This window comes from Ictalurus furcatus, chromosome 20 (assembly GCF_023375685.1).
Source record: "Ictalurus furcatus strain D&B chromosome 20, Billie_1.0, whole genome shotgun sequence".
Taxonomy (NCBI): Eukaryota; Metazoa; Chordata; class Actinopteri; order Siluriformes; family Ictaluridae; genus Ictalurus; species Ictalurus furcatus.
Genome location: NC_071274.1, coordinates 14,720,551 through 14,745,039, shown reverse-complemented (window position 1 = coordinate 14,745,039; position 24,489 = coordinate 14,720,551). Strand labels below are relative to the sequence as shown.

At 41.2% G+C, this 24,489-nt stretch overlaps 1 protein-coding gene across 4 annotated transcripts in view; it reads left to right on the top strand.

Moving 5' to 3' along the window:
* gpc5c (glypican 5c) overlaps window positions 1-24,489 on the top strand; it is a 142,542-nt gene that overhangs the window by 73,318 nt on the left and 44,735 nt on the right. For 3 of the 4 annotated variants that reach the window (XM_053651949.1, XM_053651952.1, XM_053651951.1), the window contains exons 5-6: window positions 10,933-10,992; window positions 11,825-11,947. In XM_053651949.1, the coding sequence (XP_053507924.1) occupies window positions 10,933-10,992; window positions 11,825-11,947 (183 nt within the window). The remainder of the gene's footprint in view (window positions 1-10,932; window positions 10,993-11,824; window positions 11,948-24,489) is intronic. The other variant, XM_053651950.1, reaches the window with a different exon arrangement.

Here is a 24,489-nt window from a genome sequence, read left to right as displayed (position 1 = left end):
CTATGTAGCCACCAGTAAGTAATTGGTAAAGAATGTCAGATGACCTTTTTCCACATAAAATCTCTTGTAAGGAATATTTTAAAAGTACTGGGGGCAAAATCAAGCAAATCATAAACATCCCTTGGATGAATTTTGACTGCTTTTATACCACTATTAATTATAGCTGGTAGCATTTTTTTTGACAATCACAGAAATCTAACACTGATGACAAATTTACATTTTTTAACATAACCATTATAGGATCCAATGTGGAAACTTATCCCAGGTGAATCAATAGAAATGTTTACTTGATTTTTCTTGTGATAGCAGTATCTGTGCCAGTCAATGAATAAATATCTCACATTACTTGCTCACAGTCTTCAGTATAAGTGAGCTAGGAAGTGAACTGCACCAATGTTACTGTTAAGCAATTTTACCAAGGCTTTTGATATCTTACAAACACCAGACGCTCATACAGTGGCACTCTCTCTTAGAGTGGCAGTGCTACAGATCCATATTGCACCAAGCAGGCAGACAGTGTGTTGTACTTGGCACTGGGGTTCATTCAAAGCCTGAATGAAAGCATCAGCAGGAAATGGAAGAGGCACTTCCTGTTTGGATTCTTTTATTCCGCTCAGCAGAAGCCAGGGAGAAAACAGTTAGACCCATGAAGGAAATAAAAGATTACACAAGCTTTGCAGTTGGCATTTCTGAGGTGTTGAATTAGATTTGGATAGTAGAGTAAAATAGACTATGTCTATTTCATTTACTTTATTTACATTTATTGATTTAGCAGTTACTTTCATTAAAGTCACTTGGCTGAATCCAATCTAAGCATGATACAATCAGTGCAAGCAACTGACGAGACACGAGTACAACATACAGTTTCTCACAAAAGTGAGTACACCCCTCACATTTTTGTAAATATTCGATTATATCTTTTCATGTGACAACACTGAAGAAATGACACTTTGCTACAATGTAAAGTAGTGAGTGTACAGCTTGTATAACAGTGTGTGTACAGCTTGTATAACAGTGTAAATTTGCTGTCCCCTCAAAATAACTCAACACACAACCGTTAATGTCTAAACCGCTGGCAACAAAAGTGAGTACACCTCTAAGTGAAAATTCTCTTAATTCTCTCTTCAGTGTTGTCACATGAAAAGATATAATCAAAAAGTTACAAAAATGTGAGGGGTGTACTCACTTTTGTGAGATACTGTAGCTGTAAGAAGAACAACTAAATAAGTGAAACACACACAAAGAATCACAGTAAGAGGTACAGCTAAGCACTAGGAAAGGAGAGTGGACTTTTAACCTTTAAGCCCTATGCCAGACAACAACACTAAATCCTTAGCTAGATCCAGTAGCAGTTTATTTATATACACTTTAAAGCCTCAACTGCAAGATGTTTAGCTGTGCTTAGCAGATGCTTTTCTTTGGAGATTAGCATATAACAAAATAACAAGTGAAAGCCACTGTTGCTTTACCAGTACGTGAAAATAAAAGGAAGCAAAAATGCAACTGAAATACAAGTGAGAGTAGGATAAAATACAGTAGCAATAATACTGTAATATATATATTATAAAATAATAAAATATGTTTGTTACATAAAAAATGACATTTTATGTAATATTATGTTTTTATTATAATGACTGGTCAATGCCGCATGACTGCCACCTGTAATTTGCAGAAAGTTGAATCCAGCAAGAGGTGATTCTAAGATTTTATTCATGGGGACCAAGGCGGATACAATGGCATTAGCAGGGTATCACAGTTGAGGATATGCATGTACATATACACATGTGGTAGGCTAAAACCTCAGTAATAAACAACCTATCTCTTCAAATAACTTATAAGCAATAAATAACTAACTCATAATTGCAAAACAACATCAAAGCACTATCAACTTAAATGAAGCCAATATGATATATGACTTTAAGCAGATTTATAATAAATTAAACTGTAACCCAGGATGCTGAACTGTAACCCACTTGCTTCTGTGCAGACAGAAGCAAATGCAGGTTAGGTATTTTAATCCAAAAACAACAAGTCGAAAGGATAAGGCAGAAGACAATAATCATGAACATGCAGAGGTCAGGCGATCAGGCAAAGAGCACAAACAGGGCAGGGCAAAGAGGCAAAGTTATAAACGTAAGCAAAGTCTAAACACCAGAATAAACAGACACAATATAGGGCCTGGTAATGACAGAGACAAGGCAACTGAGTGTATACTTCACAAGGATTGTTTGTTTGAACAGTCCCTTTCAAACTTGAGTGAATGCATGTGAGATTGGAAACAAGTCTGTGCGATTAGAACTCCGGAGAAGGTGAACAAGTGTGTGTGTGGAAAGTGTAGTCCTCTTCGGCCATGTCTGTAGTTGTTGTGATATGACAGAGACCCCCTCCCCCCCCGCCAACAGTGTTCTTCTGGTCCATACCCCTCCCATTCAATCAAGTATTCTAGTTTACCACTCCTGCGCCGAGAGTTTAGGATGTTCTTTATCAGGTATCCAGGTTGGCCGTCGATATCCAGTGGGGCAGGAGGGGTGTCGAGGGCCACATCCGTAGCTAGTGGTACAGGGAAAACTGGTTTGAGTCATGAGACAGTGGAGCGATGTGGCTGTGTCGAGGTAAATCCAGCTTGTAAGTGACTTCACTGATTTGTTTGATGACTTTGAATGGTCTGATGTATCTTGGGGTAAGCTTTCTGCAAGCATGTAATTGTTTGAGGTCTTTGGTGGAAAGCCAGACTGTCACCAGGCTGGTACTGGGGGTGTTCACTGCAATGACGATAAGCCTTTTGCTTGTAGGTGCGTGAGGTTTGTACAAGACGTTGGTGTGTACTTGCCCAAACTTGTTCACTCCTTTGGAACCATTGGTCTACGGACGGGGAGTCGTGGGGTTGGCATTCCATGGAAACAGAGGTGGCTGATAGCCTAAAACACACTGGAACGGGGTGAGGCGTGTGGCTGAGTGAAGTAGGAAGTTCTGAGCGTACTCGGCCCAGATGAGGAATCTGGACCAATCCTCGGGGTTAGATGCACAGAATGTATGGAGCAACCATCCTATCTCCTGGTTGGCTCGTTCCACTTGACCATTCGCTTGTGGGTGGTAGCCTGAGGTGAGATTGATGGTGATCCCCATCTTCTTCATGAAACTGGACCCGAGACGTGAATTGTGGTCCACGATTACTGATGATCTCCTCTGGGATCCCAAAGTACCTGAATACATGCTGGAACAGCAAATCGGCCACTGTAAAGGCAGATGGGATGGTCGGTAGTGGAATTAAATGCAGCGACTTGGAAAACCGGTCTGCAGCCACTAAGATGGTCGTGTTACCTTGGGAATCTGGTAGGTAAGTGATGAAGTCAATGGAAAGGTGGGACCATGGGCATTCAGGCATGGGTAGGGGATTGAGCTTGCCGGCAGGCAGTGTTTGTGGAACCTTTGATTGGGCACACGTAGAGCAGGAGGACACTATGTGGTGCACATCCCTTAGCATGATGGGCCACCAGTACTTCTCCCATAACAGATTTGGTGGCTGGATACAAGGGCAATCATTTGGGCCTCCCTCTCAGCAGGGACGTTAAAGGGTGAGCAATGGAGCTGAAACCTCTGATAAAACATCAGTAGAAGTTGGCGAAGCCCAGAAATCGTTATAAATCCCTGATTGTTCATGGAGTGGGCCACTCCACCACTTCCTGTACCTTCCCTTGGTCCATGGTGACCCCCTCAGGGCTGATGATGTAGCCCAGGAATGAGCAGGTGTGCTGGTGGAATTCGCACTTCTCTGCTTTAATGTAGAGCTGGTGTTGAAGGAGTCTTTGTAAGACTTGACGGACCTGGTGGACATGTTCTCCAGGGGATATTGAATATATCATAAGGTTGTCTATGTAGGTGATTACACTGCAGCCCAGCAGGTCCCTTAGGACATCATTGATGAAACACTGGAACACTGAGAGGGTGCTAGAGAGCCCATACAGCATGACCAAATATTCATAGTGGCCCAAGGTGGTACTGAAGGCAGTCTTCCACTCATCTCCCTCTCGGATATGGACCAGGTTGTATGCATTGTGAAGATCCAGCTTCGTGAAGATAGTAGCTGATCTGAGTTGTTCTATGGCTGCTGGAACTAGAGGCAGAGGATAGCGATACTTAATGGAACATTGGTTGAGGCCCCAGTAATCTATGCATGGCCTGAGACCACCTCCCTTTTTCTACACAAAGAAGAAACCTGCTGAAGCAGGGGATGAAGAGGGTCTGATGTACCCTTGCTGGAGTGCCTCTTGAATATATTCCTCCATTGCTCGTTGTTCCGTCTGCGATAGGGGATATACCTGCCCTCGAGGTGGACTGGCTCCAGGAAGCAGCTCAATAGCACAGTCATACAGTCAGTGTGGTGGTAGTCTGCTGGCTTTCTTTTTGCTGAAAACCTCCAAGAGGTCCTGATATTCGGGTGGAACTTCAACTGGAAGGGGTTGGTTAGAGCTTTCGATGGATGTAGCCGCCAGCGGAACTACTGGGGTTGGTAGACAGTGTGCAAGACAGTGAGGAGACCAGTGTGCGATTTGTTAGTCCATGAGATACGTGGGTTATGTTGTTTGAACCAGGGGAGACCTAGGATGATGGGATGTCTGGACGAGACTGTGACATAGAGGATGATGGTCTCTCTGTGGAGTGCACTGGCTTGAAGGGTGAGAGGCTCTATGCAATGCAAGGTAAACCCTCCCCCGATTGGAGCTCCATCAATGGCTTGAATGTTCTGTGGCTGTAGTAATGGATGAATGGGGATGTTGAACTGATTCAATGTGTCTTGATCGATGACATTCCCTGCCGCTCTGGAGTCAATCAATGCTTCTTGAACAAAAGACACCCCTGAGGATTCAGCCATGACTGGTAGAACGAGTTCTGGCTGAGAAACTAACTGAGATAACTGGGATGGACTCACCCTTTGAGAGTGGGGTTTGGCATCCCGACTCTCCCCATTGTTAAGACAAGACTTGAGAGGGCACTGCCGGAGGAAATGGTTATCTTTTCCTCGTATATTTTACAAGGATTGTTCCCTTTCAAAGGGAACTTCGACATTGCATTTAGCATAACAGTATGGGAAGCGCCTTGCGCGTGTGACCGGTATCTGAAGCTTGTATAAAATCATGCCTCTACTTATAGGCCTACCATGATCATGTGACGTGGCAAATAATCGCGTCGCAGGATATATATATGGCACCTGTGAACCATGCCGCCAGCCTTATTATCTTCAGCGAGACTGCATGTCTGTTGTTTGTGTGACAAAAAACGCTTCATTTCTACTCTATATTTTCTCAAAATCTCTAAACTTTTCTATCCCTTTTTTAGAAAAAAAGAAAAGAAAAGAAAAGAGAGGGAAGTAATGAGCCAGAAAGAATTCAGGAAGTGTGTTACACCTGCTCCCGTTTCAACATGGGAGTAGTGCACACTTTCTGGGTGAAGTGTTTAGGAGTATAGCATGCGATGGCGGCCTCGAGAGGCTGCGCATGGTAATGCCTACATTAAGCAGCTCGGCTCGCGACTCGCGCTCTTCTTGGAAGCCGAAGTGAGTTGGGTTTCAGAGCCTCGCGGATCTGGGCCGGCCGCTGCCAAGGCAGCTAGCCGTCTCAGGTTCGGGGGATCTCTTATGGATCTGGAAGAGGAGCCGGAGATGAGCGCTGCTCTATCTCTTGCTCTGTCTTCCGGGTTCGGCTCTCCGCTGGATTTTGGAGATTTTCGCAACTCCTCCTTCCGCTATGGAAAGCCAAAAGGGAAAAAAAGTGGGAAAAAACACACACACAAAAATAATAGTAATAATTCCTCTCTGACTCCGAGGAGCCAGAAGGATGTGCTAAAAACTGAGAGCAGCATATAAAGAGCTGCTTGAAGTGATTACTAAGGCTGGATGAGCCATTTTCTCCCCAGTGGAAGTAAATCCCTCACACTGCAGAAACTCCCCTTTCTTCCAGAAGTGCATGACAAAATATCAGGCTTCTGGGGGAAAACCATGCATAAGCCATATTTATAACCCACGATGTTGGATTATTCGGTCATTGTGGGGAATGTACGGCATGGCTATTTAGCTATACTGAAGGTGGAGGAGGTACTTGCGAGCTACCTCTCTCCATCGACAGCAGGTAATTATGGGGGCTGGCTTTGCCATCCAAACCACCAGGTAAGGTCACCGTGGCATTGGTGGGCAAGCCTATGCAGTAGTAGTCTTGCTTGTGGGTCACTGCAGACAATGACAATATTGCAGGCCTACCAAGCAGACCTGCTGAGTGAGCTCGACATATGGCGGCATTCAAAAAAGCCAGTTCCTTCCCTGTTGTCTCGAGCTCACCCGGGCATCCACGAGTGGAGCCCGGGCCAGCACTAGTGCGAGGGAGACCCAGAAGGCGAGTATGGCAGCCTGCCAACCCCCGCAGATGGCCAGGGGAACCGGGCGGCCACAGTCGTGGTCTGCTACTAGGCCTCATCTGAGAATGGTCATAAAGGCCAAGCAGGCAAAGAAGAGTGGTCCTGAGGGGTTGTGGAGGGACGTATCAGGGGACAAAAGGTTGTTAGAGCAGGTAGCCCCTGTACTACTGTAGGGCCTCCCCTATCCAAGGCAGTCCCCAAGTTTTCAGTGTTCTCTGGTCAGCGAGCTGTCACAGGGCAATGAAAATCTGATGCTTTCCCTCCAATAGAATGTGGAATAGTTAACGTCACTAAAAGAACATTGGGCAGTGTGGTAACTACTGCCAAATATATCTCCCTGGGTTCTGTCTACCGTAGAAAGGAGTTACCAGGTCCAGTTCATAGCTCGACCCCCCCCCCCCCCCGGTTCAGAGGTGTGCTCACCACAGTAGTCAGCACAGACCAGAGCCGACGTTAGCGCAGGAAGTAAGTTCCCTTTTGGACAATGGGGCCATAGAACATGTACCCTGTTCCCTAAGGGAGGGAGGTTTTTACAGCCGTTATTTCCTGGTCCGCAAAAAAGTTGGGAGTATGCGGCCAATTTTAGATCTGCATCATCTGAACCGTACTCTTCGGACATACGGGTTCAAGATGCTGACGCTCAAACTTATCGTGCCACAGATTCAGTTCGAGGACTGCTTTGTGATGATAGATCTAAAAGATGCATATTTCCACATAGGAATATCGCCCAGCCACAGGAAGTTCCTGAGGTTTGCGTTTGGAGACAACACATAGCAATTTCGGGTTCTTCCCTTCGGGCTAGCTTTATCCCCTCGCACCTTCACAAAGTGCATGGATGTGGCTCTGGCTCCCTTGCGACTCCAGGCCATCTGTGTACTAAACTACCTGGATGACTAGTTAATTCTAGCATGATCCAGGGAACAGGTGGTTCAACATCGAGATGTTGTTCTCACCCAAAGGAGGAGCTTGGGGCTCAGGTTGAACCTCAAGAAAAGTAGGCTTTCTCCACTGCAGAGGACAACTTTTCTAGGGGTTATATGGGATTCTACTACAATGAGGGCGTTTCTATCCCCAACATGTGTAGGATCGATCCTATCAACTTTGAGCAAGATAAAGCTAGGTCTGGGCATCCCCTCCAGTCTCTATGAGAGACGGTTGGGCCTTATGGCAGCAGCAGCCAACGTCATTCCGTTGGGCCTATTGCACATGAGACTGTTTCAGTGTTGGCTGCATTGTCGGGGGTTTCATCCGAGGATTCAACCTCTGAGTGTAATGATGCCTACGTGCTCTGAGTATTTGGAGGTGCCCGCAGTTTCTAGCCTCGGGCCACACTCTAGGGGCGTCTCCTTACCGCAAGACGGTAATGACGGATGCATCCCTCATGGGCTGGGGTGCAGTCTTAAATGGCTGTCCAGCTCACGGTCTTTGGAGCGGCCCTCATCTGGAGTGGCATATAAATCGCCTAGAGATGCGGGCCGTATTCCTAGCACTGAAATTCTTTCTTCCTCATTTGAGAGGTCACCATGTGCTAGTTGTGTCAGAAAACACAGCGGTGGTCTTATATATCAACCACCAGGGAGGGTTACGTTCACGCCCCCTGTTCAGGCATGCACAACTAATCCTTCTCTGGGCAGAGGGAAAGTTCTTGTCAGTGAGTGCAATGTACATACCGGGCAGCCGGAATATAGGGGCCGACATCCTGTTGAGGCAGGGGCTGAGGCACGGGGGTTGGAGGCTCCATTCACAAGTGGTGGAGTCCATATGGCAGAGGTTCGGACAAGCGCAAGTGGATATGTTCGCCTCTGAGGAGACAACACACTGCCTGCTGTGGTTCGCCCTCACTCCTCCTGCACCATTGGGGCTGGACGCCATGGTGCACACGTGGCCGAGGTCACGTCTATATGCCCTTCCCCCAATCGCTTTGCTCCCACAAGTTCTACCGAGAGTTCGCCAAGACCGTCTATGTCTGCTGCTAGTAGCACCTCATTGGCCAGCTCAAATATGGTTCTCAGAGATAATTTCCTTGCTTGACGGTACTCCTTGGGAGATTTCCATCTGCAGGGATCTACTGTCTCAAGCCGGAGGGCTGATTTATCACCCTATGGAACTATGGAAACTGTGGGTCTGGCCCCTGAGGGGCACCAGCTCATAGATTCTGGTCTCATAACTGAGGTTGCAGAGACCATGTTAAACACTAGAGCACCATCCACATTGTCTTGTGGTGTGAGGGATGTCAGCTAGACCCAGTGAACTGCGCAATAGCTACAGTCCTGGATTTCTTACAAGAACGTTTCTCAGCAGGGTTGGCTCCTTCTACAATCAGGGTTACGTGTCCGCTGTTTCGGCCAGCCACGCCCCGGTTGGTGGAGCCTCTGTGGGGCAACATCCTCTAACGTCGAGGTTCATGCGTGGTGTCAGACGGCTGAGGCCCATCTGTAGGCCGCCCATACCTTCCTGGGACCTTTCTGTGGTCTTGAAAGGTCTGTCAGGGGCTCCATTTGAGCCCTTAGCATCAGCCTCAGAGAAGCTTCTGACTATAAAGGTAGCTTTTCTACTGGTCCTGACATCTCTCAAGCGAGTGGGAGGTCTACAAGCTCTCTCTGTTGCCCCTTCCTGCCTTGACTTTGCCCCTGGATTAGCCAAGGCCTTCCTGTATCCTAGGCCGGATTACATTCCTAAAGTGCCTACATCGGCTGGCCACCCTGTGGTGATGCAGGCTTTCTGCCCTCCTCCGTTCCTAACACTGGAACAAGAGAGGATGCACCTGCTGTGTCCAGTAAGGGCTCTCTGTACTTACGTCCACTGCTCCGGCCAGTGGCGTAAGTCGGAGCAGCTGCTAGTCTGCTTTGGCGGCGACAGTAAAGGTGATGCTGTGTCAAAGTAGCGCATCTCTAATTGGATAGTGGAAGCAATCTCTATGGCTTACGAGGTGTGTGGTCTTGCCACGCCTCTGGGCATAAGAGCTCATTCCACTAGGGCGGTTGCCTCCTCGAAGGCTTTGTCCAACGAGGTATACTTGCTGGATGTGTGTGCTGCTGCAGGATGGTCTACGCCACACACATTCTTTCATTATTACAGCCTGGATATTCATTCCACCCCGTGTTCGAGTGTGTTGCAGTGACCCTCAGGCTTGGATCTTTTTGAACAGGCCATACCCTCGGTATGACGGCGTGATAAGGGATAAGGGAACGAGACGTTGCATAGCTCTGTCATACCAGGGCAGGCCTGTGAATTGCGTCTTCGCTTCAGATAATAGAGGCTGGCGGCGTGGTTCACAGGTGCCATATATATATATATATATATCATGCAACGTGCTTAATTGCCACGTCACCTGTTCATGGCAGGCCTATAAGTAGAGGCATGATTTTACACAAGCTTCAGATACCGGTCACACGTGCAAGGCGCTTCCCATACTGTTATGCTAAATGCAACGTCTCGTTCCCTTCTCAGGGAACAGGGGTACATGTGTAACCTGACATTTGTTTGAACAGTCTCTTTTAAACTTTGGAGTGAATGCGTGTGAGATTGGAAACAGGTGTGTGTGATTAGAACTCCGGAGAAGGTGAACAAGTGTGTGTGTGTGGGTGGGGGGGGTGGCGGGGGTGGGGTGTATGTATGTGTGTGTATGTATGTGTATGTGTGTGTGGGAAGTGTAGTCCTCTTCGGCCATTTTTGTAGTTGTTGGTGTATTCTGGGAAATGGAGTTGCTGGTTTGCTGTGATATGACAAATATCTTGTCTGTTAATTCTGTCTTTTAACACGATGTGAAATGTTTTCATCATTAAACCAAACCAGATACTTTAAACATAACTACTAAATAAAGTGTCCTAGAATGTACCATTCATCAAAAAAAGAAAAGAACAAATAAATCATTTGCCTGGATGGCAAACAGCAACACTTTTTTTCCCCCTCTTGCTGCTTTGTTGTGCTGCTTTAACACAGTGGTCTGCCAACAAAGCTTGACACAAATGACATTAACTTTGTTTAGTCTTTTTCAATTTACAAAACTGTAGCGGTCTGGTCATTCAGCAACAGATTTCTGTGCATCACCAAACCATAAACCATATGGCTGGGGAACAAAATGTAGTAAAATCTAAATTGTTCTTACTTTAATGGAACCTTTTTTATAGTCACCTGACTTATTTGTGAATACACCACAATAGTCACATAGCACCGATCACCTCAGCATGAAAAGGAAAAAGCAAACACTACTATACAAACATGCATTTAGAGAGGGAGAGAGAGAGAGAGAGAGAGAGAGAGAGAGAGAGAGAGCGCGAGTTGATGGTACTGTTTCCCAAAGCGGTGTACAGCATGGTTGTTTTTTAGTGCAACTTCACATAATAGGTTTGAATTTGCATGTGCATGTCTGACTTGTCTCACAGGATCATGATTTTTTTTTTTTATCCCTTTCCCTCCTCTTTTGTCTGTTCTGTGACTTTTTGTTTCCTCACAACTTACTCTCATCCTGCTTGCCTCATCTTCCCTGGACTTCTCCACAAACTTGTGTGGTGGGCTGATCAGCTCACTCCCTCTGAAACTCACCAAACACAATAAAGATAGAAGTCTAAAACAGATTGCTCGGTAAGCACACACAAACACACACAGACAATACACATTGACAATTAAAATCTAATTTACCCCCTTCCTTTATTATATGGTGAATTATATTTTGCATGCATCTACTTTAAATGAGTAGATATATTTCTCCATTAGCGCTGCCTGTGTCTGCCTGTAGCAGATACAGATGTAGCTGCCTGTAAATCAGTTACTTCCCACTCACCTCTGGAAATCACATGATTGTAATATGATGTCACAACTCATCTGTTATTCAGCATGTGAGTCATTCATTTTTCAGAGCCCTCTAATGATTTACAAATCCTTCTACTGGATATTTTCATATGAAGTTCATATGTTTTTCTTTCAGTTGTAGTTTTACTTCTAATATTCTTCTAGCATTATGTCGATGGAAGGTCCTCACAAAGATAGATGAATGTGTGTATACGTGTGTGTGCATGTGTTTATTCTAGTCTAAGATGTATGTTTTTTTAATCCAATTTTACAAGTATATTGTTTAGCTATAATTTCCAATTCTGATAATAATAGATTTGTTAATGTAGATGCAGTTTTGAATTTTAGCTTACATCAGCCTATACATTTTTCATTTTTCATTTCTAGAGTACAAAGACATCAGCCTGGGAAATACAAGAACTTTGATTATGATTTAAATATGGATTTCTATAAAAAATACATAAATCTGAGTCTAGGGGCCCCTTATTTTCCAAAATTTCAAATGGTCAAATGTAAACTTCACCTTGTTAAAGTTTTTTTTTTATTTCAGTCTCTTTTTAAATAAATTTTATAATCACAGTTCTGTGAAACCTCACTTTTGTTTAATGATATGCGTTTCTTTTAGAGAGCTCATGAAGTATATTCCACGCTACAAGGGATTTTTTGCGGCAGTGCCGGAGATGCTGTGTGAAGGAGAGGTTGTACGTGATGAACCCACTTGCTGGAGCGGAAACTATGTAGTAGATAGGTGAGTCTCACCTACTGAATTCTACTCTGCTCTCAGTCAAAAACATCTATTGTTTGCATAGAAGCAACTGTCATAACAATTTGTTGATTTACATTTTATTTTATCTATCGAAACTTTAAAAAATAAAATTAAGAGAGTGATATATAGGTCAGAATAAAGGAAAAAAGATTAGAGATGGAAAGATTTGAGATATGTGTGCATATATATATATACACACACACTTTATTGATCCCATGAAGGAAACTTTTAAAATGGGATGATTAAGTACAGAAAAAAAATTAGATAAAAAAAGAAGAGTATGAAAATAACGTTTTCATGATTTTTTCCCCCCTGTATATGCATATTCAACATGTGTTTATTTGTTTATTTGTTAGGATCCACATTAGCTGTGCCCTAGAGCACTGCTAGTCTTCCTGGGGTCCACATACATTTAAGAACTCACATTAAAAAATACATAATAAAAACAGTTAACATGCATTCAGAAACATACATTAAACATAACATTCTATTTCATATCAACATATTCTTAATATTATACTTATGCATAAATGTGTAAAATAGATAAAATCATAATCTGACCCATTGTTATGCTTTCATATCATCTCTGTTTGCAGAACATCCTATAAATATTATGATCCAAGATGTGCCCTTATATGCCTTTTAAAATTTGATTTCGGTGTTATTTTAGTCAATAACAATGGTAGTGAATTCCATGTTTTCATTACCCTATATAGTACTGCATGTTTAAGGATATTAGTTTTTGATTTGTAGAGTGAAAACCTGCCTTCTGTTGCCTGTCTGGTGGCATATGCATATGACTCTAGATTACACTTTAATAGACTATACTGATACAATGGAACTTTATATTGTAAAATTTTCCATATTGTTAGTAACACTACAGCAATCATCTTGTCTTCCACTTTCAACCGGTTAAGATGGAAATGCATGCTATTGATATTTGTGCCATATGGACACTGGAGAGTGAGACTTGCTGCCTTACTCTGTACCCACTGAAGTTTACTTAAATCTTTTTAGCAGCATTACTCCAAATTATCTGGCAATAATTTAGCTGTGAGAAAAAAAGAGTACTTAATACAAGTTTCAGTATATCAGGTGTAAAATATTGTCTGCATCGTCTTACTACCGCTAACACGTTGCCCATTATCTTAACAGTATTGTCAATGTGTTTTGACCAGGACAATTTATAATCAAGGATGATATCCAATAGCTTAGTTTCTTTTAATTGCTGAATAAATATATTATTTGTATGAAGTTTAAGCTCAGGTTCATGCCTTAACGAATAATTTGAACAAAAAACTATACTCTTTGTTTAAATAATGGTAAGTATCAGTTTGTTTTCATGTATGCGTGTGTGCGTGTGTGTGTGTGCACGCGCGCACGTGTGTGTGTGTGTGTGTGTTTGTGTGTGTGGCGCTGTGTGTGTGGCTGTGTATGTGTGTGAGGAAGTTTATCTTGGCTACTCTTGGAAGTATGCACTTGACTGTTTCACTCAGTGGATTACAGATAGAATGAAGGAATGCAATATGTATTATGAGAGAATGATCTCTCTTGCCTGGAGTCTCACTGCTAATTGCTTTATAATGATTTCTGTAGGTTTCATTGCTGGAGATGTTTAGTTTAGGTTTTGATGCCTGGTTTTAATCTAAGCAACTATGAACTATGCGTCTAAAATACATATAAACTAAATATACTTTTTTGTAACAGTTAAAATTAAATGACAAATAGCTTAGTTGGCATTACATCATACCATGTATGCATATATGTATGTATGTATGTATGTGTGTGATATATATATACATGCTTATAATTCAGGGTGCTGCAATAAGATTATGAGATAATTCTTTATGTATCTCACTTGTAAATTTCAGTAACTTACAATATTAAGTAACTTTTTTTTCCTCATATGACCACATTGCTTTTGTGACATAAAATTATCATATTTACCTGCCATAAAATAATGTATTTCCATGAAGCAAGAATTCATGTCATTTGAATATTTTAAGAAATCCACATTTTGAATATTTATGATCATTGTTTTAATTATAGTCATCTAATGCACACCTACTGTAAACTTTAGTGATGGAATATGTGTCCTAAAAGTGATATTAGGCTACATGTAATTAGTCAATTCCCAACAGGCAATATACAGACAAGATTTACTTTGGCTGAGTTACAAATTGTGTTCTATTCAACAATAGTTCGCTACATAGGTATTAGAGCACCTTTATTTTCAAAGTATTTTCAAAGCTGTGTTTTAATGCTTTCAATTGGAGTCTCAGAGCTGGATGTGAGCCTCCATCATTCTTGACCCTATGCTGTTAGGTCACCCGGCAAATACTTGTCTGCTTCCTAAACGTCTGGCTTCACTTCTTAAAAATAACTCAGTGATCATGGAAACATTTTCACCGTCCCTATCTTTGTCTTTTTTTAGCTGCTTGTTATGCCATTTATTTCCCACTTATTCTTTTCCAAGCCAAAAGAGTCCCATTTTGAGCCTATTTCCATGGCAGCACCCACAATCTTAGCTAACAACAGAGGAGGCATCAATGTCACCACTAAACAGACTGAGAGAGAGAGAGAGAGAGAGAGACAGAGAGAGAGACAGAGAGAGAGACACCATTCTTATTTGTTAATGCTGAACATGTACAAATGATGTCATGCAAGCATTCCACTAGCCCATGTTTATAATTTTTCGTGCACACAGAGACTTTGGAGACAGATTAGGGAGACAGGAATCTAATGTGAGAATAATTCCATTTGATTTCATAAGGATTAAGTTATAAGAAACGCTATGCACCTCAACCCAACCCCTCACCATAACCTCCTAACCTATTGTACAGTTTCAAACATTGGCTTGTGATTATTCTTATCTATTTTCCACAGCCAAGAGGATTTTTATGCTATCATTTAAGATAATTTAAGATAATGTGTGTGTCTTTTTTTTTTTGTTAGATTTATATTGTACAATTATTCAAGTAGGGAAGGATAACACATTTCTACAAATGTAAATGCATTATTGCAAATAATAATTAATTAATTAATTAATTAATGAGTTTTGCTTGTATATTTATTGTATATGCTTTATCTCTAGGATAAAGAGAAATGGAAAAAAGAAATGGAACAAAATAATTAATCCTGAGGAATGGCTTTAGCATAATGCTTAAAATACTGTAATACTTAAAATACTGTATAATGCAAATAAGGTCAATTGAACTGAACTAAAACTCTGGTTTATCATGTGTGGGCTACATCGAGGGCCTAGTTCTGATTTCAGAAGTGGAGATACTAAGAAATAAAAATCAAAAATTAAAAGTGTTAATTGCATACAATAGCTATAAAACTGTAATAATTTTTAAGTTAAGTTAATGTCAATTCTGTTGTTGACAGAAATGATTATTGTTGGGGAATAATCTTTTTTCTGGGCAAATGTTTGTAATATTTCAAACACATTCCTGTGCATCTGCAACTTCACTGTAATAGTGGTCATTCAGAGTGGTGCATGTCTTCTCAGCACCATAGAAACCATAGAACCATAGAAAGGGATGTAGCCAGATTGATAACAGATGGGTATTTTATCAATAAACCCATGCTATAATACTATTTTTGTTATCCAAATTATGATAGCTATGGAGCAAGAGAAATTTGCAAACTCTAGTTAGCCTTGTGAGTGAGAAGGAGAAAGAAAGCCAGTGATAGCCCCTGTTTCTTCATCCCCAATGGAAACTACACATAAATCTCCCAGCTATCTATCTGCACGAATGCTGACTATATTATGATCTCTGTGTAATTGTGTGTGTAAATCTACACTGTGTCTGGACCATGTAACGCCCTGCAATTGGCCTGTTGTCAAGAGGAAGGAGGTTTTGCTGCAGTCTGCTGTGGGTTATTTATGTACACATGCACCTATTCTAGAGCACACGCCCAGAGATTCACTAAACTGTGCCAAAGATGCATGCTACTTTTCAGATTCATGTATTTATTTAGGTGTTTAAAGGGTGTGAACTTGTACAAGAATGCGTCTGTGTTAACAGTAGTGCATGCCTGTTTGTGTGTGTGTCTGGCTGTCTTTCTGCCTGTGTGGGTAGTGAGTGAGTTAGAGTTGAATGCAAAGCCAAACAAAAGCATAGATTAAAAAGGGGACCCTAATGTAGAATAACAGAGATATTGGACAATGGGTGGGGCAAATTTTGGGAGATGCAGAAAGACAAATGTTTCTCTACTCTCTATTCTCTATTCTCTTTCTCTGTCTCTGTAATACCAGATGTGTGAATGGTAAGCAAATGGATTGGTGTAAGCAGATATAAATGTGTGGCATCCTGTGTGACACTAAAACAACACAAACATATACACAAGTGTGGGTGTCACATGGATGCTGGCAGCCAGACGATGTCAATGCAGATTGGGCTTTTACAAGCATCACTGTCATAGGGACAGAAAACATCCAGGAAACGTGTCAGGAAATCCATAATCTAAATTTAGTCTGGACCAAAAAGACGGTGAATAATATTTTGGAAAGACATAACCAACAGGCTTTGTCCTAGTTAAGGATGCGATGGATCTGGATTCAGAGTCTGTGGGATACATTCTGAATGTGCGTCCATCAAACGGTGTCACACATACTTTATATACAGGGCTGTAACCAGGGCCATAATACTACTGAGGTATAAAATCTAATTTATCTAGTTATTGTAACTAATAGAACTGAGATGTATATTATATTTACATTACAGATACATAATTGTATCTCATCAGAACTAAATATAATTGGCAGACATGTCCTCCTCAGCTGCTCTCAGGAGATATGAGAACCAATAATCATTGCTGATTGGGATGTCTTAGAATGCAATTTATTCTGCATAATAGACTACATTGTGCCACTGGATCAGTCCCACTCAAGTGGTCCAATGCATGCTGCTCGAAGGTTTTAAATTTTCCTTCATGGTGTTTTTTTTTGTAATGGCACCCTTTTTTCTTTCTTTTCTTTTTTTTTTAGTTTAATTATGACTGCCTTCTTTGTGTCATGGCACACAACAAATTTTGGTTGTACATCTTTTTTATGGAAACCTCAATATCTTAGCTCTGAATGGTCCTAGCTCTTTGGAATAAAAACTGATCTCTAGAGCACATTACAATGCACATGTAAATATATGCATTTGCACAGTTCCTTGGACTTAGAACTTAAGTCCAAATGTAATGCTTAAAATTGCGCATAGTCCCAATTTTAGGGTCAATTTAAAATGGTATTTAAAAATTTTTTAAAAAGTCTCAGTCTTAATTTTTTAGGGGGTACCCAGGTAATTATAGTGTGCATGCAGAACATTTCAAGTTTGAGCCTTCACTTATTTTTTATATTTTTTAAGGGGGCAAGAATGTCAATTTTTAAAAAATTTCCCTAACTGTTGGGTTGAATAACTTTGGTGGGGGGTCAGATACGAATCTGAAATTTGCAGGACAGTGGACCTTGAGGGCTAGATTTGAAGAACCAGCCTGATCTATTATGTTGGTACAGGAGTACATTTGGTATGTGTGAATAGATTTTATCCAAATATGGATTTATAGTGTACAGTTGGATGTTTTACAAATGAAGAGTGTCATAAAAAGAGCTGTGGTCTTGTCTCTCCTGTGATAAAAGCTTTTTTTCACAGGAGAAACAACACCACAGCTCTGTTTTTATATTATCAGGGTGTCACTATTTCCAAATTGAATAGCAGATGGAGATGCTATATGAGAGGTAAAAAAAAAAAAAGTTCCGAAACTACAGAAGTCCGGACCTCAATGTTGTATCATCTAGTTACAGCCATGCATTACATACATACAGTATCTCACAAAACTGAGTCCATCCCTCACATTTTTGTAAATATTTGATTATATCTTTTCATGTGACAACACTGAAGAAATGACACTTTGCTACAATGTGAAGTAGTGAGTGTACAGCTTGTGTAACAGTGTAAATTTGCTGTCCCCTCAAAATAACTCAAGACACAGCCATTAATGTCTAAACCGCTGGCAACAAAAGTGAGTACACCCCTAAGTGAAAATGTCCAAATTGGGCCCCAAGTCTCAATATTTTGTGTGGCCACCATTATTTTCCAGCACTGCCTTAACCCTCTTGGGCATGGAGTTCACCAGAGCTTCACAGGTTGCCACTGGAGTCCTCTTCCACTCCTCCATGAAGACATCACAGAGCTGGTGGATGTTAGAGACCTAGTGCTCCTCCACCTTCCGTTTGAGGATGCCCCACAGATGCTCAATAGGGTTTAGTCAATCACCTTCACCCTTAGCTTCTTTAGCAAGGCAGTGGTCGTCTTGGAGGTGTGTTTGGGGTTGTTATCATGCTGGAATACTGCCCTGCGTCCCAGTCGCCGAAGGGAGGGGATCATGCTCTGCTTCAGTATGTCACAGTACATGTTGGCATTCATGGTTCCCTCAATGAACTGTAGCTCCCCAGTGCCGGCAGCACTCATGCAGCCCCAGACCATGACACTCCCACCACCATGCTTGACTGTAGGCAAGACACTTGTCTTTGTACTCCTCACCTGGTTTCAGCCAAACACGCTTGACACCATCTGAACCAAATAAGTTTATCTTGGTTCCAGTAATCCATGTCGTTAGTCTGCTTGTCTTCAGCAAACTGTTTGCAGGCATTCTTGTGCATCATCTTTAGAAGAGGCTTCCTTCTGGGACGACAGCCATGCAGACCAATTTGATGCAGTGTGCGGCGTATGGTCTGAGCACTGACAGGCTGACCCCCCACCCCTTCACCCTCTGCAGCAATGCTGGCAGCACTCGTACGTCTATTCAATAAGGGAACCATGAATGCCAACATGTACTGTGACATACTGAAGCAGAGCATGATCAGTATGCAGTATTCCAGACCCCAAACAGACCTCCAAGACGACCACTGCCTTGCTAAAGAAGCTGAGGGTGAAGGTGATGGACTGGCCAAGCATGTCTCTAGACCTAAACCCTATTGACCATCTGTGGGGCATCCTCAAATGGAAGGTGGAGGAGCACAAGGTCTCTAACATCCACCAGCTCCATGATGTCATCATGGAGGAGTGGAAGAGGACTCCAGTGGCAACCTGTGAAGTTCTGGTGAACTCCATGCCCAAGAAGGTTAAGGCAGTGCTAGAAAATAATGGTGGCCACACAAAATATTGACACTTTGGGCCCAATTTGGACATTTTCACTTAGGGGTGTACTCACTTTTGTTGCCAGTGGTTTAGACATTAATGGCTGTGTGTTGAGTTATTTTGAGGGGACAGCAAATTTACACTGTTACACAAGCTGTACACTCACTACTTTACATTGCAGCAAAGTGTCATTTCTTCAGTGTTGTCACATGAAAAGATATAATCAAATATTTACAAAAATGTGAGGGGTGTACTCACTTTTGTGAGATACTGTGCATATATTTACATGCTCCTTCACACCTAGAGAAAATGTATAGTTAGCAATCCACCTACATGTTTTGAGAACCTGGAAGGAGCCCACATTGACATGCAAAACTTCACATAGAGTTCAGGATTCAACCAAAGACTCAAGATTTTATACTGCACTCTTTTCAAAATGTAATAGTTTTGGATAAAAAAATCTTTATATGTGGTACCATGGACATACTTTACATAAATATTGGTGAAATTGTATATCTCTTTAAATTAGTGCTATAACTAAGATGCAAAGAGCAAAATGATGCTCTATTACTCCACTGTGGGTTTAACTCTGGATGCTCTGTGGTAGTATCAGGATATTTCTGTCTCTCTTGCAAATTTTGCTTTTCTTCAGGGCTGCGATAGTTACCACTGCATGCACCTCATATAAAGAAGCCATTTTGGCCCTAATCCAGTAATACTAGCAAACTTGTCTGATCGTTCAATACAAACAAGAGTTACTGTATATGATGAGCTGTATGTTGTGTCATTTTCCATAGATTGTTCTACATTTTATGGCACAGATAAAAATAATTAGTAGACCAGGGACTTTAAGTTAATTTCTGTTGAGGAACTAAAAGGATCCTGAACTATCTAGAATGATAACTAGACATGTCTATTCTGTGTTCCCACTGCAAGGACCACTGCTATTATAAACAGTTACTGAAGTGACACAAACATTCATTTACTGATGTACAATTGAGACAGGATACAACTGAGCATTTGAGGGTTAAGGCCCTCACTCAAAAGCCCAACAGTAGCAGCTTGGTGAGGCTGGGGTTTGAACTCTAAGCCATTTGTGCAGTCTTTTGCCCAATACCTTAACCACTGAGCCACTGCTGCCTAAAGGAGGTTAAGACTGTGTTGCTTTTGCTTTGTTGTGTGACTAGGATGTTAATAATGTAGCTATTTAAAATAGGCGTGCAAGCAAAAAGAGAATGTTCATGTTTATAGCATTTTTTTTACCACTTGCCATGAGTGGTATACCACTAGAAGCATGTACAAAACACACTGCCTCAACACATTTTACTTTTGTAAAAACAGCTACAGACCAGAAAGTAAAACAAATGGCCCTGGTTCCAGTGGGAAGGTCCTGAGATTCTGAAAACGTTTCTGGGTTCATTCAAGCACAACTAATATGCTTAAAGCTACATGATGTAAGATTTTGAATCTAGTAAAAAGCAAAGGTGGTATTGTAAGCTACTTAGAATAAAAGACTTAATAAAATGGTGGTACTGAACTCTGTCTCCACTGTGTGCATTACCTCACGGCTGCAACTGCACACAATTAGAATGAGATAGGACAGGCTGTGCTCCAAACCACACAATACACACTCAGTAATATGCCTAAATAGTAATAACACCAGTGCTAAAGTACAATACTATTTAGTATGGTAGTATGAAGTTTTTAATGCAGCCCAAGCATTCACAACTCCTGATTGCACAGTAAGAAAATACAATAAACTTTATTGTGCACATCTGTGTGCCTGTAACAGTTACCGAGGCCTAGATGAAAAAGCAAACCTGTTCATATCTTTTAGCTAGCATAAACTGGGTAGCTCTGACTGGGACTGCCTGATAAAGCAGCAGTGCTTATGATTTACTGACGTGTTGTCATGTACTGACTGATGTGACACAAAATTAGGCTATCATAGACATTGCTTATGTGATGTGTTTCTGGAGGAAAACTAACTAGCTGTTTGTTATGTTATGTTGGCAAATCTTTCTATACTGCTAAGTGCTAAGTTATCATATTTAATAGAAAAGTATTAGCAAGTTCTTTTTTTGATAGCTTGTTAGCTTCTGCTAACCAATTGCTAAAAATGTGTGTACTGTATTTACATACTGCTGTTGTATAAAACTGTGCATCTTGAAATGCCCTGTACTAATAAGCAGTTCCTTCGAGTCGAGTCTTTCACAATGGCGTGGCCCCAGCTGCACACTCTTGGCTTTCTGTTCGCTCCAAGATTAGTGGCCTTACCGGGTTAAAGTTCATCTAGCAAAATCAGAGCAGGCAGATGTCAAATTAACTGCTACCAGAAGTGAATCCCTATTTCATATTCTACATTCACTTACATTCAAGTAAACCTTTTTTGCCAGGTGGATTTTATATGTGCCCAATGTGAACATGACTTAACTGTGCTCTTAAGGATTATCATATATCATTCACTTGTTTCCAACCAAATTAAACAACAAATAAATGCCATAGCTGTTCAGCAGCAAAAGAAAACTCCCATCAGTCCTGAATCCTTTTATCATCTCATAGTAAATTGGGTTCTTTCATTCTCTCCCTCCCATTTGCTTTGTTTTCACTCTAACACTCTCTTTCCAGACTACTTTCATGCCTGAATTTGGTGTGTGATTATGTTTGATGTAGCATAGCTGGGAAAAAGACACATGCTTACAAATTTCCTACCAGTCCCAACATCCCTGATTACAGGAGTTCAAGAGCATCATGCTATAAATAACTTATCCCCCTGACAAAAGCATCATATTTACATGAGCCATAATTAAATGCCTTAAGGAAGATATGATGAAAAAGGGGCATTGTGGACATTAAGGTAGTATATCATAACCACTAAGAACCCTTGTATGCAAATCATTGTCATATTCTCGTGTTAAAACAGATAACACCCACAGTACACATGCAGATTTATGACTGTCAGGTGTGTATTTCTATTTTATGTTCTTTGAAATTGCATGTGCAGCTTTGTGTGTGTGTGTGTGTGTGTGTGTGTGTGTGTTTTGGAGTGTCCAGCTATTGAACAACATATGAGCATGTGAAAAACTCTCTCTCATATTAGGGTAGTGCTATATCATACATCCCACAGCACACAGGGATGATTGAATCCGCCACTGAAATTTCACCTCTGGTTCATTTGATTGATGAACTGACTAATAGCATATGAATACTGTGTGAATGATGCTAAGTGTATGGTGTTGAACACTGATATGAGAGTATGTGTATAATATCCCCTGTTCAGTGTATGCATTTGGAGGGCACATTCCCAAGCTGGGCGTAGTGATTCTCTCTTCCAATGTTTCCCACACCCCACTCACAGGAGGGCCTTTGTTCCTTGTTTAGGCAGTGATTCAACTCCGTAGTCCACAGTGAGGTTTTCTTCACCCCAGCAGCCCCAACACACCTCTGCACCAGCCAACCTAATCTCATGCCAGCAGTTGAATTTCAGCATTATAGGAACATGTTTGTTGAATTTTAGAACTATGAATTTGTAATAAATGATGTGACCACTAGCCTCACCCTTCACACTAACGTTATGCATCCAAAATGTGTACAGATTCTTATCAATTTGCAGCTGTGAAGCAGCTACAGCTCTACAGCATGGTGACCTAGAGAAAGGTCCTGGCATTATTCATCCTTTAAAATCAATTTGTAACTGTTTTCAACACTTTCTCTGATCATAAGCCCCCCTCTCTTTTTTCAATTCAGTTCAAGATCTTTGTATATAAGGCTGTATCAGTTACATTCTAAAGCACTGAAGAGACAGGTTGTAATTTAGATAATAATAATAATAATAATAATAATAATAATAATGATAATAATTTATCCCTCATCCTACCGACTGGGGTACCCGCAGACCCTTGGGGTGTACTTTTTGTCATATCTCCCAGCTGCTTTTTTCTATTATTCCAATTTTTCCTGACTTTGTCAATCAATTTGTTCCTATTGACTTCATATCATTGTTTTCAGTTTCTGTTTCAATTAGTGCTTTTTAAAAAATACCAATGTATTGACCCCAGTCAAAACCACTAAATTCTGCCTATGCACTTTTAATAAATGGAACTATTTATTGAGTTCATCTTTCCCATAGGTCATAATTTAAAGTATCACAAACTATCAGGGGGGTAGGGGAACTCTGTCAGTCATTTTGAAGGAGACAGACACAGATGCAGCAGACACAGATGCCTTCATCATCTGGATGGGGAACTTCCCAGACTGGAAGTTTTCAGAACGTGGCCAACATCGCCGGATCTACCTGAGACAGCTGGGGCATGCCCTGGTCATACCACACATGAAGAGGAGAGCTGATACTGCCATGCTCCAAGCCCCAATCTGAGCAGCAATGACCATCATGGTAGAGAGTAAAACTTCACCTGCTACTGTGGACGTCCAACAATCGGCTGGAAAATCTGCCCAAAAAAGGTGTAACCTTTGCTCCCGAAACATAGACAGGAAGGTAGCAAATGTTTGCTCCTCTTGTCATATGCCAGTATGCCCTGAGCATAGCATGAGCGAAATTGTGTGCTATCAATGCCTGTAGCGTGTGGTGTTCATAGTTCAATGTAAACACCATTCATTTGACATATTTTCATCTAAAATTGAAAAATCTAAATTTAAATTACATTTATTCAAACTTTATTTTGACAGGGGGTCATACTGAGACCAAGATCTCTATCTACTTTTGTATTGAAAGACAAATAAAATGTCAAAAATGTTGACATTCGAATGACTGTGGGTTTATTTAAATTATTTTATATTGGGGTCAAAATGAGCCTTGTTGGTTTCACCATATAAATATAACACAAATGTTTATTTGAAATTACTGAAAACTAAATAATAACCAGAATGAAAACGCTAAATAAGCTTTTAAGTACTAATGTGGATTGTACTTGGTCTAAAAGCTGCAATTTGTATTAAAGAAAAGATATATTTTCGTTTTACACAATATGCAAATTAACTATAACTTTCCTAAAATAATAATAATCTGTTAGGGTTTTTTTTTGTTTGTTTGTTTTTTTTCAGATAACATTAATTACATAACTAATAATGTTTTAGAAGAAATTTAAATCAATTAAATCTGTCAATCCCCTGTCACTAGGTCCAAAACTTGTCTGCACATTATCTAGTCACACTAGTCACAGCACACAGATCTTACACTCATCTGCAATGTGTGAGGACAGTCACCATCTATAATTGGTTACCAGTAATATTCTATTACTATTAGTTCTTGTTGAAATCCAACTCTTTTTTATTACTTTTTATGTCTGTCTGTCTGTCTGTACTGGGTACCAGCAGAGAACAGTCAGTACTTTCCCATGATCTGCATCTTCCCCTGTAGTCTATGAGTTT